Source organism: Mastigoproctus giganteus, chromosome 1 (genome assembly GCF_048544385.1).
Source record: "Mastigoproctus giganteus isolate SK-2022 chromosome 1, ASM4854438v1, whole genome shotgun sequence".
Taxonomy (NCBI): Eukaryota; Metazoa; Arthropoda; class Arachnida; order Uropygi; family Thelyphonidae; genus Mastigoproctus; species Mastigoproctus giganteus.
Window position 1 is genome coordinate 95,252,235 of NC_143575.1, and position 19,435 is coordinate 95,271,669.

The 19,435-nt window shown below is 39.5% G+C and overlaps 1 protein-coding gene across 1 annotated transcript in view; it reads right to left on the reverse strand.

Moving 5' to 3' along the window:
• Window positions 1-19,435, reverse strand: part of SCAP (SREBP cleavage activating protein) — a 512,327-nt gene that overhangs the window by 77,148 nt on the left and 415,744 nt on the right. Inside the window, exon 22 of the mRNA XM_090380371.1 lies at window positions 13,884-13,978. Coding sequence (XP_090236497.1) covers window positions 13,884-13,978 — 95 coding nt within the window. The remainder of the gene's footprint in view (window positions 1-13,883; window positions 13,979-19,435) is intronic.

Here is a 19,435-nt window from a genome sequence, read left to right on the forward strand (position 1 = left end):
CGTCGGAGACAATCGTAGGGTAATCTCCAGTGCTGCGGTCTCCTGCCCCGATTAAACGGCATGCTGTCCCAATTAGGCAAAGTAAGCCCTGGCTATTTTCTCGACTGGTTTCTGTTTTTTAAGATTTGCCCCAAATAAACAGCTGCCCCAATTAACCGGTGGCCCAAATAACTGGAATCCACTGTGTATATATACAGTCCATTCCGGTTATTTGGGACACATTGGGACTAGTGCATTTTGGCCCGATTAAGCGGCTGCCCCAATTATCCGAAGTTTCACGTAAATAGTTAAAAATACAATATACCCCCATCTTTACAATTGTTTCACTGTACAATCAAATCACGTTACGATGGAGTCACCATCGTAACGTGATTTGATAGGTAGCATAGTAAAGTACCGTTCACTATACGATGTGCAGTAAGCACTGGTCATTGTGATATCATGTTTGTGAATTGAATTTTCATTCTATTAAACAGCGATTCTAATTAGTGAAAATAGGAGGAATATTATCCACAGGCTATAAAAGCAAAGATATATTAAACACAAATTTCCCTTTTATTACCTTACCAATTAAAAAATTAAATGATACTGAAAGTCAGAAGAATATACGTGATAATCGGAATAATTAATACGTGCTGTAATAACTACATATGAACTAGTTGACATTTCTGTTCACTGACAGTTGTGGGTGGGGGTTAAAATTTAAAACAGCAAAAAGATAAGCAATCAATAACAAAGAACACAGCACACACACAAATTGCAAGTAACATAATACGTGCAAGTGAAAACGGAGTAACGAGTTATAAAGCTTTAAAAATAGGAATGAAGAGAAGATCTGAAAATTAATTTTTTTATATGATTGAAGATTTCATGGAAGTGTAAACACATTTCACCATAATAACCCACAGAATTCCAGCTGTCGGTATTATCGCAAATTCAATAAGATCGAGTTTACTATCCGTTTATGGATAGCTTTTTTTTTAGCATTAGCATTAGTAGAGGCATTTGATGCAAGAAAGCAAGCTTATGCAGCATCAGCCAAAAAAAAAAAAAAAAAGTAACATAAATAAATAAAAATAACCACTTCCACTTCACCCCTCTGTTCGCTCGAAATACCTGTCCAGCTGAGCCTTAAACTTATTTAGGCTATCAACTTCCACGACAAGGGATGGAAGTCTGTTCCACCCACCAACCACCCGCTGGCTAAAGGCAAATTTCCGCACATCTATCCTACATCTGTCTTTCCTCAATTTGAATTTATGCCCTCTCAGGTGATTTTTCTGAGCTAGAGGAAGAATCCCATCAGCATTGAGCATGCTCAAACCATTCAAGGCTTTGTACACCTCTATCAGATCACCCCGCTGGTGCCTAGTTTCCAGACACTGTAATTTGCAAAACTTAAGCCTTTCTTCGTAAGAGAACCCCTTTGTCCCATTCACCAATCTAGTTGCCCTTCTCTGTACTCTTTCCAGCAGCTCTACATCCTTCCTGAAATGAGGCCTCCAGGCCTGTATACAGTACTCTAGGTGTGGCCTGACCATTGCCTTATACAAGGGAATAATCACCTCCTTATCCCTGCTAGAAAAATTCCTATATATCATTGACAATACACCATGAGCTACTCTTGCAGCTCGTCTGCACTGCTCAGAGAACTTCATATCTGCCTGCACCACCACCCCCAGGTCCCTTTCATTCTCTACCACTGTCAGTGTAGTACCACAGAGTTGATACGCTGCTCTGGGGTTGCTGTTTCCCATATGTAGTACTTTACATTTGTCAATGTTAAACTTCATTTGCCACCTCGAAGCCCATCTGCTCAACCTTTCCAAATCCTGTTGCAGCAGCATAGTGTCAGTAGTGTCCTTGACAACCCTGCCAACCTTCGTATCGTCTGCAAACTTGGACATTAAGCCTGATATACCATCATCAATATCATTTATAAATACAGAAAACAATAAAGGCCCCAATACTGAACCCTGAGGGACTCCACTAATAACATTAGTCCACGATGAGCAGTGTCCATTGATTACCACTCTCTGTCTTCTCCCCCTCAACCACCCCTTTATCCATAGCAGCAACTTGCCTCCAATGCCACACTGCTCCAATTTGTGCAGCAGTCTTCCATGTGCAACAGTATCAAAAGCCTTTCTAAGATCCAAGTATATAATATCAAAGTTATTCCCTGCATCCAGTTCTTTTGTGACTGCATCATAGTATCCAATCAAATTGGTCAGGCAAGACTTCCCCTTAACAAAACCATGCTGTGTCCTAGCTATAACTGAAGTCTTGTCTAGATGATCCTGCAGTGCTTCTTTCACCAGTGCCTCCATTAATTTTCCAGGAACAGAAGTTAAACTCACAGGTCTATAATTACTTGTGTCAGCCTTTGATCCCCCTTTGTGAATTGGGGTCACATTTGCACATCTCCAGTCAATGGGTACCTCCCCTGAGTCCAAGGAAGCTCTCATAATTATGGCTAAGGGTTTGCTTACCTCCTTTGCTGCCTCCTTTAATATAACTGGATAGATCCCATCCACCCCAGGTGCCTTTCTTGTGTTTATCTTCAACAATTTCTCCTCCACTTTGCTCTCAGTTATTACAAGATTCTCTAGCTTACTGCTAGAATTGAATACACCTCTGGCATTCCCCTCGCTGAATAACTCCTCATGTGTGAATGTCGATGCAAAATATTCATTTAGTTTGTTAGCTACCCGAGCAGGGTCATCAACAGTTGACCCATCGATCTCAAGTGGACCAATCTGATTCATCCCCTTCCTTCCTTATGATAGATTTCACTAACAGAAAAGCCCAATAAACAGGTGACTGCTAATTGTTTTTATTGTTTTATGGTTGTGACCTCCAGAATTTCGACCGAACCACGTGGTATCATCGGAGACAATCGTAGGGTAATCTCCAGTGCTGCGGTCTCCTGCCCCAATTAAACGGCATGCTGTCCCAATTAAGTGAAGTAAACCCTGGCTATTTTCTCGATTGGTTTCTGTTTTTTTAAGATTTGTCCCAAATAATCAGCTGCCCCGATTAACTGGTGGCCCAAATAACCGGAATCCACTGTATTTTTTTTTCACTCACTCATTCATCTCTTTCTCACATATCATGGGGGGGGGGGGGATGCAATGGTGTGTAATGTAATTTAAATACTGATGCTTAATAATTAAGCTAAATAAGAAAAAATATAAAAGATTAAAACTAGGGTTAGTGTGAATTTAACTTTTAACATTTATGGTTTGTGTTCTTTTTCTCACACACTTACACTCTCATTCATTCTTCTGGCTTTCATTTCATCTGTTCAACTTTTGCTTTCTGCACTACACTCTCTGGGCACCTAAACTTACTATTTATTATTCTTCAGTTGCGGTGCAGGCCTAGCCGCAAGTTTTTTGCAGGCCAATGGAGAATGCAGTCAGTGTTAGTAAATGTTTGTTAGTATATATATATAAAGTAGTGTAAGTTATTATTAACTCTGTATTCTTTTAGCCAATTACAATTGCTCTTCCACTTATTCCCATTCACCATAACACTCATTCTCTTTCTTTCCCTCATGCTGGATCCATCTTTCTTTCACCAAAACTGACATTTAATCCCTTTTACCATAATTCTCAATTCACTCAGTGATTATTATTATTATTAGCCATATGGTGCAAGGAAGCCTGGGGCTTATGCTGCACCTGCCAAAAAAAAAAAAATCCCGAGTTACCCTGAGAGAGAGAGAGAGAGAGAGAGAGAGAGAGAGAGAGAGAAGGGAATCACCAAGAAAGAGAAGAATGATGATATCCAGCTCAGGACCCTGGGTTTGCCAAGCCCATACTCGCGAGATGTGAGCCTTGATCAGCCTATTCATTCTGCCTTTCATTCTACTTGAATATCCTTGCTACCAGCTTACTGATATTTTTCAGCTAATCTGCTTCCCTGGCTGCCTGTAAATCTCCCTCCCCCACATAGTTACTTATTTGGTGTGGGCCCCAGAATCCTACACATAGCAGGGTAATCCTAGGGCGTACCCATGTCAAATCAGTTTTGTCATGTCAGGGCGCAGAATACTGCTGTATTGACAGTTATTAGGTCATTGTCTGGGCATGGTGAGAGATGTAGGCAATTTTAACTATTGATTATTATTTAATTTCTGGGGGGCTGAATTGCCATTCTTTGGATAGTTCTGCACATTTCAAATACTTTCTGTGTGAAGGTTGTAAAGGCTTTATAATTTTCCTCTTCTATAATGAATAGATGTTCTTATTCCCTTGGAAGGGAGCCAATCTGTGCCCTCTGAATCACAGCCTATTAAAATGCACTACTTGCTTGATGTTTGTGGAGCAGTCGGGTATGGGACATGATACTGCCATGGGGGATGTCTTTGTGTGTGCACGCGATGCAAGGAGAGTAAGGAAATCAGGCGACAACTCAGCGTTGTTATGGGCCTATATGAGAGCTTGAAGGAAAGGGTGGATGCCCTCGAAGGATTAAAAGTGAGGGGCCCATCAAGCTCTCAGCTGCCCACACCAATGCCAGAGCTAGCACTTGGTCATCACGCAACACAGCGGCAGCCCCCAAGGCAGAATGCTCTGGTCCCAAAGGAACTAGTAGTTGTTGGTGACTCTACTGTCAGGGAAACGGGAAACATGCTTTGTAAAAAGGATAGGTGGAACAGGACCAGGGTATGTCTGCCAGGGGCAAAGGTTGATGACGTAAGGGCACACATCTTTTAAGGGCACAAAAGGTGATATAGTTGTACACGTTGGCACTAATGATATTAAGAGTAGGAGACTGGCGGAATAACTTAACAAGTACAGGTCACTGTTGAAAAAAAGCGTTGAATTAGGGTTGAATTTGAAAGTGTTTGCAATTCTGCCCAGACACGATAGGAGGGAGTATATGATGAGAGCCCTGTCAATCAATTTGGCCCTGAAAAGATTGTGTAAGGCTCAAGGGGTAGAATTTTTTTCAGCCTGGTTTGTACTTGTTAACAGGAGAGACTGCTTCTACAGAGATGGGATGCACTTAAATAGAAAGGGTGCAAGATTGTTTGCTGATGCTATCGAGACAGTGTTAGGTGGATCGGAAAACTGCTAGATTGGGGGGATACAAGGACTAATAGATTAACAGTAGCCACTGGCAGAGGTGAAAGTGATTCTTGCACTGCTTCTATTGGAATGAGCCGCAGCCTGGAAAATAAGATGCAGGATATTTCAGAGACTGCTGGGAATCATTGGGGTACAAATAAACACATGGGTTGTGTTAGGGTAGCTAAGAAAAAGAACAGGTGCATGTATACTTGTGTGTACACCAATGCTAGGAGTTTAGTAAATAAATTTGATGAATTTGAGGTATTGCTCAAAACATCAAAGGCAGATATTGTGGGGATTTCAGAGACATGGTGTCACACAGATATAAGGAATGCAGAACTGGAATTTGGGGAGTACAATGTCTACAGAAAGGATAGACAGGATAGGAAGGGAGGAGGGGTTATGCTATTAGTTAAGAAATACATAAAATCCAAGGAAGTGAAGCCAGTCGACATTGCTGGACAGTGCAGTGTCGAGTCAGTTTGGTGTGACATAAGCATTGGGAGATCAAAATTGAGAGTAGGAGTGTGCTATAGGCCTAATGACTCTGATGAGTATAATAGAACTGTGCAGGGAAATAGAGTGGGCCAGTAAATCAGAGAGTCTTATAATGGGGGATTTTAATTTCCCAGATATTGACTGGAATTTGGGGGCTGGTCACTCACACACTAGCAAGGCTTTTGTGGATTTATTGGATGATTGTTTTCTACATCAGCATGTTCGGGAGGCAACTACAGGGAGTAATACTCTTGATTTGATTATCAGTAGTGATTCTTCATGCATTAAGAATCTGCAGGTAAATGAACCACTAGGTGGCAGTGATCACAGTGTGCTGAAGTGGAATTTACTCAAAGAGGTAACTACCATTAGGGGTAAAGGGAAGGGTTATTGCTTTCGTAAAGGCAACTACGATGGACTGAGACAGTATTTAAATTCTATACAGTGGGACCAACTGATGATGTTACCAACAGCAAATTCAAAATGGGAAGCATTCAAAGAATTTATCTTGAAAGCTACTAGGCTTTACATACCAAGAAATATTGTTCAAGGTTTAGGCCGAAGTGGATGTCAGATGACCTAATGAGACATACGGCAGAGAAGAAAAATGCATGGGATACATACAAATTAACACGTGACACAGAAGCCTATGATAGATACAAGTTGATCTGTAACCAAGTTACAAAGGAGATTAGGCAGGCGAAGGCAGATTATGAGAAATCTTTGGCAAGGGATGCAAAGAAAAACAGCAAAGAGTTCTTTACTTATGTAAACTCTAGAAGGAAGGGGATGAATCAGATTGGTCCACTTGATATCGATGGGTCAACTGTTGATGATCCTGCTCAGGTAGCTAACAAACCAAATTAAAAATTTTTTTTCATCGACATTCACACATGAGGAGTTATTCAGCGAGGGGAATGCCAGAGGTGTATTCAACTCTGGCAGTAAGCTAGAGAATCTTGTAATAACTGAGAGTAAAGTGGAGGAGAAATTGTTGAAGATAAACACAAAAAAGGCACCTGGGGTGGATGGGATCTATCCAGTTATATTAAAGGAAGCAGCAAAGGAAGTAAGCAAACCCTTAGCCATAATTATGAGAGCTTCCTTGGACTCAGGGGAAGTACCCATGGACTGGAGATGTGCAAATGTGACCCCATTTCACAAAGAAGTATCAAAGGGTGAAACAAGTAATTATAGACCTGTTAGTTTAACTTCTGTTCCCAGAAAATTAATGGGGGCACTGGTTAAAGAAGCACTGCAGGATCATCTAGACAAGACTTCAGTTATAGCTCAGACACAGCATGGTTTTGTTAAGGGGAAGTCTTGCCTGACCAATTTGACTGGATACTATGATGCAGTCACAAACGAACTGGACGCAGGGAATAACTTTGATATTATATACTTGGATCTTAGAAAGGGTTTTGATACTGTTGCACATGGAAGACTGCTGCACGAATTGCAGCAGTGTGGCACTGGAGGCAAATTGCCGCTATGGATAAAGGGGTGGTTGAGTGGGAGAAGACAGAGAGTGGTAATCAATGGACACTGCTCATCGTGGACTAATGTTATTAGTGGAGTCCCTCAGGGTTCAATATTGGGTCCATTATTGTTTTCTGTATTTATAAATGATATTGATGATGGTATATCAAGCTTAATGTCCAAGTTTGCAGACGATATGAAGGTTGGCAGGGTTGTCAAGGACACTACTGACACTATGCTACTGCAACAGGATCTGGAAAGGTTGAGCAGATGGGCTGAGAGGTGGCAAATGAAGTTTAATATTGAAAAATGTAAAGTACTACATATGGGAAACAGCAACCCCAGAGCAACGTATCAACTCTGTGGTACTACACTGACAGTGGTAGAGAATGAAAGGGACCTGGGTGTGGTTGTGCACCCAGATATGAAGTTTTCTGACCAGTGCGACGGGCTGCAAGAGTAGCTCATGGTGTATTGTCGATGATATATAGGAATTTTTCTAGCAGGGATAAGGAGGTGATTATTCCCTTGTATAAGGCCACAAGGGAATGTCCACAAGGCCACAAGAGTGTTAGGCCACACCTAGAATACTGTATACAAGTCTGGAGGCCTCATTTCAAGAAGGATGTAGAGCTGCTGGAACGAGTACAGAGAAGGGAAACAAGATTAGTGAATGGAACAAAGGGTGCTCTTACGAAGAAAGGCTTAAGTTTTGCAAATTACAGTGTCTGGAGACTAGGCACCAGCGAGGTGATCTGATAGAGGTGTATAAGGCCTTGAATGGTTTGAGCATGCTCAATGCTGATGGGATTCTTCCTCTTGCTCAGAATAATCACCTGAGAGGGCATAAATTCAAATTGAGGAAAGACAGATGTAGGATAGACGTGCGGAAATTTGCCTTTAGCCAGCGGGTGGTTGGTTGGTGGAACAGACTTCCATCCCTTGTCGTGGAAGTTGATAGCCTAAATAAGTTTAAGGCTCAGCTGGACAGGTATTTTGAACAAACAGAGGGGTGAAGTGGTTATTTTTTATTTATTTTTTTTTTTTGGCTGATGCTGCATAAGCTTGCTTTCTTGCATCAAATGCCTCTACTAATGCTAATTAGCGTGTTCTGGGGATGTCATAAATTATACATTCATATAGAATGTGTGTGTGTGCCCAGTCTTCACTCTCGCCACAGGTGCAATTTGGGTCATCATTCAGCCCTAGGGATGTTAGTTTTGCCTTTAGGGAGCCGTGACCTGTCAATATGAATGTTGTAAAAAGTCCAGGGGCATACCACTTTGGCAGCTTTGGGCTGATCATTGCCAACCATAGCAGAAATCTTTTGGTAAACTAGACCTCTGGTTTCCTGCTCCCATTTTGTTTGCCATAGTTCATGGAGCTTTGTAGCTATTCTTTTTCTTTCAGCATTGAAGGTGTTGGCTGTATCAAGGGCTATCCCCAGAAATTCTGTGGGTATGCCCTTTTTAAATCTATAATACAAGCCTCTTTTGGCTACTTCCAGGTAAAGTGAGAGAGCTCCGACCAGCAACTGTGTGCTCACTGTGCAACATGCTCTGGTAATGGTAAGAAGTATTGTTCTTTGTATTAATTCTAATTTATTCCTGTTTCTTACTATGGCCGAGCAGGTGAACGCTGCACCGGCTCCATAAGTGATAACAGGTAGGAACATTGCACAGTATATGATTGCCAGGGTCTTTCTTTTGAGCCCCCACTCTGATTGATCCTGGCAATCATACCTGCATAATTTCTCACTTTCTTCACATGAGGATAAAATGGGGATAAAAAGTTAATTTAGAATCAAAGACCACTCAAAGATATTTTAGTTCTGGAACTATTTTTATAGTAGCTGTGTTAATTTTAATTTGTGGACGTCTTCTTATATCCAAATTGCCTTTTAGAAGTATTTGTTTGGTTTTTTTTCAGGTGATATTTTGACATGTGCATTTGTGCCCACTCCTGCAGCTGCAAAGAGGGTGGCATTTGATCTTTGCTCTACAACCACTCATGTGTTGCCTTTTACAAGGAAAATCATCTGCAAAGGCCACTGGGCCCAGATCCAAGGCCAAAAATTTGTCCAGAACAACATTCCAGAAGAAAGGGCCAAGGATTGAACCCTGCAGGCGGCCTCTATTTACATGGTGTATCAATTCCTGGAACCTTGTGTGCACTGAGACACTTCTGTCTGTAAGGTAGCTGTTTATTACTTTATAGAGGTTTTGCAGAGGTTTTATAGAGGCAAATGCCTCACAAAACCTCTATAAAGGTTTTGTGGGGCATTTGCCTGGCGAAGCCTCCTAAGGACACTAGACCACCAGAGTGAGTCAAATGCACCAACAAAGTCAATAGAGATTGCCAGCACATATTTCTCCTCTGAGTTTTTAACTGTTGTCAGTAGGTGGTGCATGGCATCCTCCGTAGAGTTGCCCTGCTTAAAACCATACTGATTGTTGGAATGTAAACCCACTTCTGTGTAGTATTGAGCTAATCTGCTATATATTAGTCTTCCATATATTTTCCCTAGTACAGGGAGTAGGGCTATTGGTCTATATGATTTGGGATCAGTAGGGGGGTTTCTCAGGGTTTTTTAAAATTAATTTTAATACAGCTTTTTCCATATTTTTGGGAATATACCTTCTGTCATACAGTTATTATATAGTGCTATTAATTTGTCTGGTGCTATTTCCACTAATTTTTTGATAATCTCAACCTCTGAGATGTCAAAACCTGGGCATTTATTGTTTTTGGTTTTAGATAGTGCTATTTCTAAGTCTTGTATAGTAAACGGAGGTTCAATATTGGCATTGTCATATTGAATGTTTCCTTTTATAATGTCCAGCTGGGTGGGGAATGATCCCCAGTTTCTGTTTGAATAATACTGTCTAGGATGTTATTTACAGAGTCTGCCCAACACAGGGTTGGGGTTCCATCTGTTTGACAGTAGTTTCTAAGACATCTCCTCTTGGCAGCTTGTTGGTCACTATTCTGTAGACAACTCCCAAGGGTTATTGTTTCCAGTGGTTCCCACCAAGTGCCTCCAGCAATCCTTTTTCTTATCTCTTATGAGGGCTGTATACTGATTCCTGAGAGTTCTATAAAAATCTCTCATTACATTCACCTCATTTTGTGGCCAAGACGTTCTGGCTCTTTGAAAATTTCTCCTCACCTGAGTACTGTCAGTTCAGGGCATCACCAGGGGACTACCTGCTTCCTCATTTTTTTTCTGTGGGATAGACAGGTCTGCTGTTTTTGTTAAAATGTTTGTCATAGTCAGTGCTTGCTTGTGCGGACTACAGTTGCTTGATCTAGACCACTCATTTTCCTGTTTTTGCAGCTGAGCTGCTGTATGTTCTGCAAAAATCTGCCAGTTTGCCTGTTTGAGGTTATACCTTTTGATATCCAACAAGGAGTGTTTGGGTGTTTGTAATTGCCTGTTTAGTTTGAAGGTGATGGCTCTATGATCCGATGTGGTCCAGGACACATCGGATCATAGAGTTATCTAGACCATATCTAGTCTATCTTAGGAGATAGACTAGATGTGGTCCAGACTGTCTGGACACACCAGTCTGCAATTTTATAAGCTACTGAATTGGTGGCAAGAGTAACGTCAATGTCACTCTTCCACATGCTACTGCTAAAAGTTGGGAATTATTTGGTTGGTTTAGCACTTGAAAGGGTGAGGTAGCTATATAGTCTGAACGTATCTGGTCGTTGTGTGTACCTGCTCTGTCTTCCATATAGTTCAACTGCCGATCAGCCATAAGGTTGATCGGCAGTTGACATCAGAACACTATGATATTTGCAGTAGGTAGCAAGTCTATGGCTGCTTGTAGGCATTCAATAGCTGGATTTATATCTTCACCTGGTCTAGAATATGGTGAAATAATGTAAAACTGTCCTACAGTACTTGTGATATGGGTACACACTGCCAGTGGAGAGCAGAGGTGACCCACCTTTGTGACTGAAAGGTCAGTATTTTTTAACTACTATTGCTGTAGAAGGGACACCTAAGGTGTATTCTATTATTTTATAGCCTCTTGGATATCCTTGAAGCTTACCCATATGTGTGTAGGACTCTTGGAGTACCAAGATATCTATATTATTTTCTTCCAATTTGAGTTTGATCTGATCTGCAACAGCTCTTGCTGTTTGAGCATTCAATTGGACAAGATTTAGAGCCCTAGTCACATTTATGTTTTCAATCTGGCCATTGTTGGTTCTAGATTGTATAATTTTTACCATTTTTTTTATAATAGGGGCAGTTATCATCCCTAATACTATGTACATAGTCGGTCAGCCGTGGTACTTTACAGGTAGCACATTTTGGCTGCTGATTTTTATTTTGGCAGTTCTTGTAATCATGGCTCAGTGACTGCACAGAGGCCACAGACAGGGGAATTCTGACTGCCTTCTATGGCAGTGGCCATATTTATGACAGTTAAAGCACTTCTGTACAGGAAAGAATTCCCTGAATTTAAGGCTGGTCCAGCCAGTGTAGACTCTTTGCTGTCCTTGTAGGTTTTTCCAAATTCTGGGTGACACTTCCACAATGACATTGAATTCCCCACTTCTTTTGTTTTTTGTTCCTCTTTTTAGAAGAAATTCTTTGGCAAACTCGTCCAGTTCCATTATATTGAAAAAGTTTTTTTTGGTAGAAATCCAACATAAGATCTCTTTCCAGAGTTGTCTCAGGGATGTCAAATATAACACGATGTTGGAGTTCCTGCCCCTTGGCTTTTCTGTTTGCAGTCCCAGTTTTACCACCTCTGGGTTGGTTTCAATCTTTTTAACATCGTCTTTATTTGTGACTTCAATTTAAACTCCATTATCTTTTATTTTTCTCATGTTATTCACTTTTATTTCTTTCAAATGAGGTTTTAATTTTGTCATGACAGTATCCCTGACTGTAGGGCAGGATTTGTATGTAGAGTCAGGCTTAGTCTTTATAATGATTATTTTTGTTTCTTTTGCCTTTGGTATTTCCTTACTCTTATTGTTGGTTTGTTTAGTTTGTGATGAATCTGCTTTCGTGGCCCTTGCTACTTGGGCGTAAGTCAAAGTATTTATTTCTTTATAATTATTATTATCTTTAGTCACTGTTTCTTCTTTTGCTTTCAATTCTTTGTTTTCTGTATTCAAAATTCTGTATCCACAACAGACCAGCAGCACACCATCTGCAATCTTGCTGCAGATATAATCCTATTTGTCTGTTTATAAAGAAATTCTTCTCGGAACAGTATCTATGGGATCCTCTATTTGATTTATAAGCTGAAATTTCCTCTCCTCCTCTGTTTTGTGTACCTGTGGCTCTAAATTATTCTCCTTTTCATCTGTATTTTCAACCTGGTGTTTTCCTTTTCTAGCCCATTTTACACTACGGTTGCAAGATTCTAAGTCTTCGTTTGTAATTTCTTCATTGTTTAGCACCTCTATCCCACAATCAGGCAGGTCCCTCAAGTCAGGATTGTGATCGATATTTTTTTGAGTTTTCAGTTTTTTCCCTTTGAGTTTTGGTCATTGCCAGTCATTTTGCTGTTATTATAATATTCCTTATATCCGGGAAAGTAATTTAAGGTATATTTTATCGTCATTGGCCTATTAAAATCCAAGATGCAACATTTCCCCATTTTGGCGGGAAAACAGTCACACACAAAGAAAGGTACTCTTGTATGCAAGAATATGTTTAATCTAAGCAAAATTCACATTTACCCTCACAAATAACATGTATCCAGCTATTTTGATCAACAAATTTATCCCAATTTTTGGAATTCTGAAATATAAAATAAAAGATAAAATAGTAAAGGATAATCTTTGATATCACAAATCGCATTAAGTATTTATAATGAAGCTTATTTTTTCCGCAGATTGCCTTAACATGTTTAAAATTTAATATTATCTTAAATGTGTTTGGTTTTTTTTTATAATTTATTTATCAAAGTTCAATTCATTCAACATTGAATTATGTATTTTTCTGCATGAAAAATAAATTCCATGAAAAATAAATTGTTTCACGTATTTTTTCATTGAATTCACCCTTTTGCAATCGAATCTTCTTAAAAATATCAAAATCGAATTTCTTCATAATTACATAGCTTATATACAACCCACAGGTTGTTATCGCAAAGCAAAAGGGTTTAATTTTTCTGTTCAAAGAAAAATAAATCTAGACTGATACGGCTAAATAATTATGATATATTTAATTATATAACACTATATAATAATGCTACATTCATTTACGTACTGTATTTTACATATGCAAACACACTTAATGAAAAAATAAGACAGGGAAGTTTTCACACATACACACAGGCCTGTGATAGGTGTGCAGATAGGTGACGGCCCAGCGAGGAAAAATCAACTGCCGACCCCTGCTATACAGTATAAAACTGTATAGCATATTAATACATAGTTTCAGAAGTTTTAAAATATAGTAATAGTAAGTAATTAAAATATAGTAATAAATTATTTGTAGAAAATGATTTAATTATTTTCAATATTTTCAATGTTAATAAGAAAACATTGAGCATTACCGCTTTCGGTTCATACTATATAGTTTCAGAAGGGATGGAAACAAGAAAATAATCCCATGGTCAATGTGATGAACAGCAGCTTACTACTTCAAAAGAATTAAAAAAAATATAAATAGCAGGTAATTAATTATCTATTGGCACATCAATGGCTGAAAGAAAAGAATTATTAATGAAAAGTGAATGAAAGGGTTCCCAGAAAATATCTACAACCATACATTATATCAGTTGCCAACACATAAATGTAATAATTCTATTTAAAAGTTATTTAATATTATAATTGTGTAATATTTACCTTTCACTGGTGTAACATGATTTTCTTTTAGAGAATCACTTGGAACTTCAAGGAGAAAAAACTCCAAAACACCACTTAACCTTGTGACTATTAACCTGAAAATAAAGTATCCTATTACATGGCGGAAACTGAATACATATCCATGTATATATCTAAGAATGGACAATGATTGGGCTATAAGAAATTAAAAATGATTATTGTACGGCCACAATGAACAGTGTGTATGAATTGCACACAGGACATCAATTTAAAAAGGTTTCAGGAATATCTCAGCATGGAAGGTAACAGGAAAAAAAGTGGCTTATCTGTAATTTCTGGAGGAACAATGCTCAGTAAACTTTATTAACTTTTTCAGCAGCACATACATATAGACATACTGAAGGTAACTTCAAAAAGTTTCTTTAATGTATGAATCGACTGATAATTTTTCTAGTATGTACTGGCATCTTTTAACTATGGCAGTCTATAATAGATGGCAGCATGAAAATAACTTTGAAAATTGGCGGAAGAGGAGGAGATTGCACATTTCCATCTCATCAGTTATCCAGTTTGGGCTTATAGAAGCAGAAACTGAAAACAATTTCTGTAGAATTCAATAAGAATTTGATAAAAGCAAATACAGTAAAAAGTTTTATTAAGCAAAATTTTTTTGCAAGTTTTTAAATTCTGAATTTGACGTTTGATGATAAATTATTCTGCTATTTAAAAAAACAAAATTAGAACATAATGGACTTTTAATACCTTTATACAAAAATTCAAAATTTCATGAAAAAACACTACAGAGACCACCACTAAGAAAATTCACCATCCACATGCTACAAACTGACTGCCAAAAAGGTTTAAAGACCATAATGAAGTATTTTCCTTCTTGTCCTTATTACTATTTAAAACCAGCGAGAACAAGAGGTGTCATATGATTTTCAAAATGGAGTTTGTTTGTGTAAGCGTTTCATGGCATATCAAAATCTGAGACTATAATGTGCGAAGTCAATAAGGTATAAAATATTAGAATAAAACAGTATAATTAATTTAAATATTATCATAAAAGAGCATACGATATAAAACAGTTATAAAGCATTCTAGATAAAATTAATATGTTTTAGAAACTTAAAGATATCTGACAAATCACCATTGTCTGATAAAATCTGTCTGAGTGTATAGGGCTCATATAGATGGGTAAAACACAAGTGACGATTATTCTTAAAATACACATATTCAAATAAAATATGCCAGACTGTTAAAATGGTGTCATAATTTCTACACATGTGATGATTTTTTTTTTTTTTTTTTTTTTATGAAAACCCAAAACATGAAAGGTATCAAAACCTATAGTACTTAGTACGTGCATGGGTTGAAGGAGAAGTAGGGGGGGGGGTGCCGGAAACTTTGCTCTAGAGACTAAACATGGGTTTCACCACTTCAAGCTTCCAATAAGCAAAGTGGTGGTATTGCACCAGTTGATGAGAGCCATCTACCACCTAACCTCTGCAGATAGCAATGCGTCAAGTGGCAATATCCTATATGGAGCCGAGATAGAAAAAATTTCCTCTTTAACTCATAACTTATTTACAGCCTACACATAGGAAACCAGTTTCTTACATACTAATTGCCTGTAGTCTTTATAGAGGATTAACAGGCAAGAGTTAAAAAAGGGTCATTAATTTAGATGCAGTGCTTGCTAAATCATTTCCTAAGATCCCAATATAGCTAGGGATCGATCCAGCAGAAATGAACGTCAATTTCATATTGAGAAAATAAGTGCAGCTTCTGCTGTATCTGGGACAGGACTGGATGAGGATTAAAGCTCATTGATGAAAAGGCCTGAAATGAACTGAGCAAATCGGTGTATATATAATACATTTTTGGTGGTGACTGGTTTGTATATGTTTATATGATCCAAGGCTAGCTCAACTGCAGGTAGTGCTGCACAGATAGTGTAGTGCATGGTAAGACAACTGCAAATCCCACAGCCAATTCTGACTTCAAACAATCTGTGTTCGAATCAGTGAGCTGATGAGAGGTGCAAGTAGACAGCAGATGGAGTACTGTCCTTTCTCAAGTTGTCAAGAGAGAATTTGCACGGTGGAACATGAGCATGCCAAGGTAGATGGGGTTGCCCTGGTGATGGGGGCAATATTGTTTAATGTAGTGTCCAAATCTCTGAGTAGCTGTTGGATATGGATACTGAATGGATGATTGGCAGTCTGATGAGTGTTGTATACATTTTCCCAATGTGGATCAAAAACAGGTGGACACGTGGGGTGGTTTGGCAGGATTTTAATTTGAAAGCATACCATCAAGACAATTGGTTCTGAAAAAGCAATAATGAGGATTCATTTGTTTCGATTTAAAGACTATGGAGAGGAGATGTTTGAAATGCTCCAGTGGTAATATGCTTGATGGTAGAGAGTTGGTTGGTTGGGTTTCATTGGCACATTAGCAACTAAGGCTATAATGCACCAAAACCATTTCATAAAAAAAGTAAAACTTTCAGTGGCCTAATGAATTAGGTCACTAAGTCAGGGTATAAAAACAAGTTTTTTTTTTTTTTTTTTTTGGGTAGTTGTTGGCACATCGGCTTCTGTGGCCATAATGCACCTCCCAAGGTTTTTGCAGTACTTTGATCCAAGCCCGAGGTGGATTCGAACCTGCGACCTTTGGGTTGCCAGGCAGGCACTTTACCGGCCTGGCTAATGTAAATTGTAAAAGACAAATATCAGTAAACAAGTAACAATAATAAGGTAGATTTTTTAAATATGAGTAAAAAGGTTTACTGATTTTAGAAAGGTGAAAATAGCAGACACATGGTCATTGTCAGATAAAATCTGACTGAGTGTATATGGCTCAGTCAGATGGTTAAAAGCGGTAATTTCTAAAACTGATACAATCACATAAAATATGTTAAATGGATAAAGTGGTGTCGCATTGCTCGCACATAGGAGGGTCATCAGCCCTCAGCAAAAAGGAGTGTGTCAATGACAGTGTCCTATGCGGAGCCGAGCAAGAACAACTTCCTCTTTGCGATCCCTCCGTAAGCTGGACCGCCAAGGATGGATCACAGGTTTAATCCGACATAGTTTGTTTGTAGTAATCAGGCGATGCCATGAATCTTGCCACTGAGATTGTAAATTACTACGGATCACTTGCCTGTAGTCTGTATAGTGGACTAACAGGTCAAGATTATCTGTCAGGGCTGCTAATCTGGCTGCAGTGTCAGCCAAATCATTTCCTCTAATCCCGATGTGACTGGGGACCCAGCAGAAGCGGATATCAAATCCACTTACATAGAGGCTGTATATTATCTGCTGAATTCGGGACAGGGTTGGATGATTAGTGCATGACACCGTTGATAAAGCCTGTAGTGCACTCACTGAATCGGCATTTATAATACACCGTTGGTATCGGTGTTTTCTAATGTGATCTAGAGCTAACTCTATAGCATGCAGCTCTGCAGTGTAAATGCTGCAGTCAAGGGGTATCTGTTCTGATATGGTATCATTTGGAAAGACAGCAGCAGATCCCACATACAATTCTGACTTCGAGCCATCTGTATAAACTGGCAAGAAGTCAGAATGTTCTGCATGGTGTTGTGAATAGAGTTGAAGGTAGACAGAAGATGGAGTATTAGACTTCATCACAATCTTGAGCGAGAAGTCACATGTGGGTGTTTGTGCATGCCAGTGTGGAAGGGGCTCTTTCGGTGATCAAGCAACCTTGTCTACCGAGATGTTAAGCTCATTGAGTAGCTCTTGAACACGAATGCCGAATGGACGATTGGCGGTCCGTCGTGTGTTATAAAGAATTTCCCATCGTGACTCGAAAACGGATGTCCACGTGTGATGGTCTGGCAGGGACTTCAGCTTGAAGGCATATTGTAGAGACAACCGCATTCGTCGAAGCGACAGGGACGGTCATTTGCTTCGACATACAGACTTTGGATAGGTGATGTTCTGAATGCATCAGTAGCAATACGAATGGCTTGATGATGGATGGGGTCAAGCCAACGAACAGCATTATTTCTGGCAGATGCATATACCTGAGACCCATAATCTAATTTTGAGCGTACAAGTGCACGGTATAGACGCAGTAGAGTGCATCGGCCTGCATCCCAAGAGGTAGAAGAGAGAGGGCGGAGAATGTCAAGCCCTCTTGGGCACTTCATGCGTAGCTGACGAATGTGCTGGACAAATGTCAGCTTTCTGTCAAAAATGAGACCCTGGAATTTCGCCCCTGATACAACTGGAATGGTGCTTTGTCCAAGTCGTAATTCAGGCTCAGGGTGGAGGTTATGTTTGCGACAAAAATGTACGCAAACTGTCTTCTCCAGTGAGAATCTGAAACCATTGGCTGTGGCCCAGGAGTTAAGACAGTCAATAGCTTGTTGCAGTTGTCTCTCAATAACCCTCATATTGCCTGATTAAGAGAATATGCTGAGGTCATCGACGTACAGTGCACTGTTTATAGTTGGAGGAAGTTGTTCAGAAATAGAATTTATTTTAATGGCAAAAAGCGTGACACTTAAGATAGATCCCTTTGGTAGCCCCTCCTCTTGGCAAAACAGCCGTGAAAGGGAGAATCCTAGACGAACTTGGAAATAACGGCAGAATAAAGATTTTTTAATAAAAACGGGAAGGTGACCTCTTAGACTGAGATTGTAAAGGCCTTTTAAAATACCAAATCTCCAAGTTGTGTCGTACGCTTTCTCCATGTCAAAGAAGATGGACACCATGTGTTCTCTTTTTAGGTAAGCATCTCGGATAGATGTTTCCAGTCTAATTAAGTGGTCCAGTGTGGAACTGTTTCTTCGGAAGAAATAAGTCCATTGGGAGAGAAGATCATTGGATTCTAAATACTATAAGAGACGAGCATTGACCATTCGCTCCAATATTTTGCACAGGCGGCTAGTCAGAGCAATAGGACGATAGCTTTTCGGAGATTTAGGATCCTTTCCTGCCTTGGCAAAAACAAGAATAGTTGCCTTGCACCAGGTATCCGGAAAATGCTCTTCCAGGAAGATTCTGTTGTACAGGAAGAGCAGACGGTCCATTTATTCTAGAGGAAGATGTTTGATCATTTCATAATGGATGTTGTCTGGTCCAACAGCGGTAGCCTTTGTAAGGGCAAGTGCTGTTTTCAGCTCGTGGTTAGTAAATGGCCCATTATAGGCAAAGGAACCCTCGATGTGAATTTAAGGGCTTGTTTTTCAACGTTGCGCTTTAAGACCAGAAACTCTGGGGAGTAAGATGATGTTGCAGAGATATTAGAAAAAGTTTCCCCAAGGGCATTGGCTATTGCAGTAGATTCTGCAATAGTACATCCATTATATTCCAGGACCGATGAGGGGTGTGCTGTATATTTCCCCTTCATTTTCCGAATTTTATCCCAGACCAACTTACTACCAGTAGACTGAGTAATTGATGAAGTAAAACGGATCCACGATTCCTTTTGACTCTGACGGCAGATGTAGCGTGCTTTGGCTCGCGCACGCTTAAAGGTTATAAGGTTGGTCGTGGTAGGATATCGGCGAAATATCCCCCACGCTTTATTTTGAA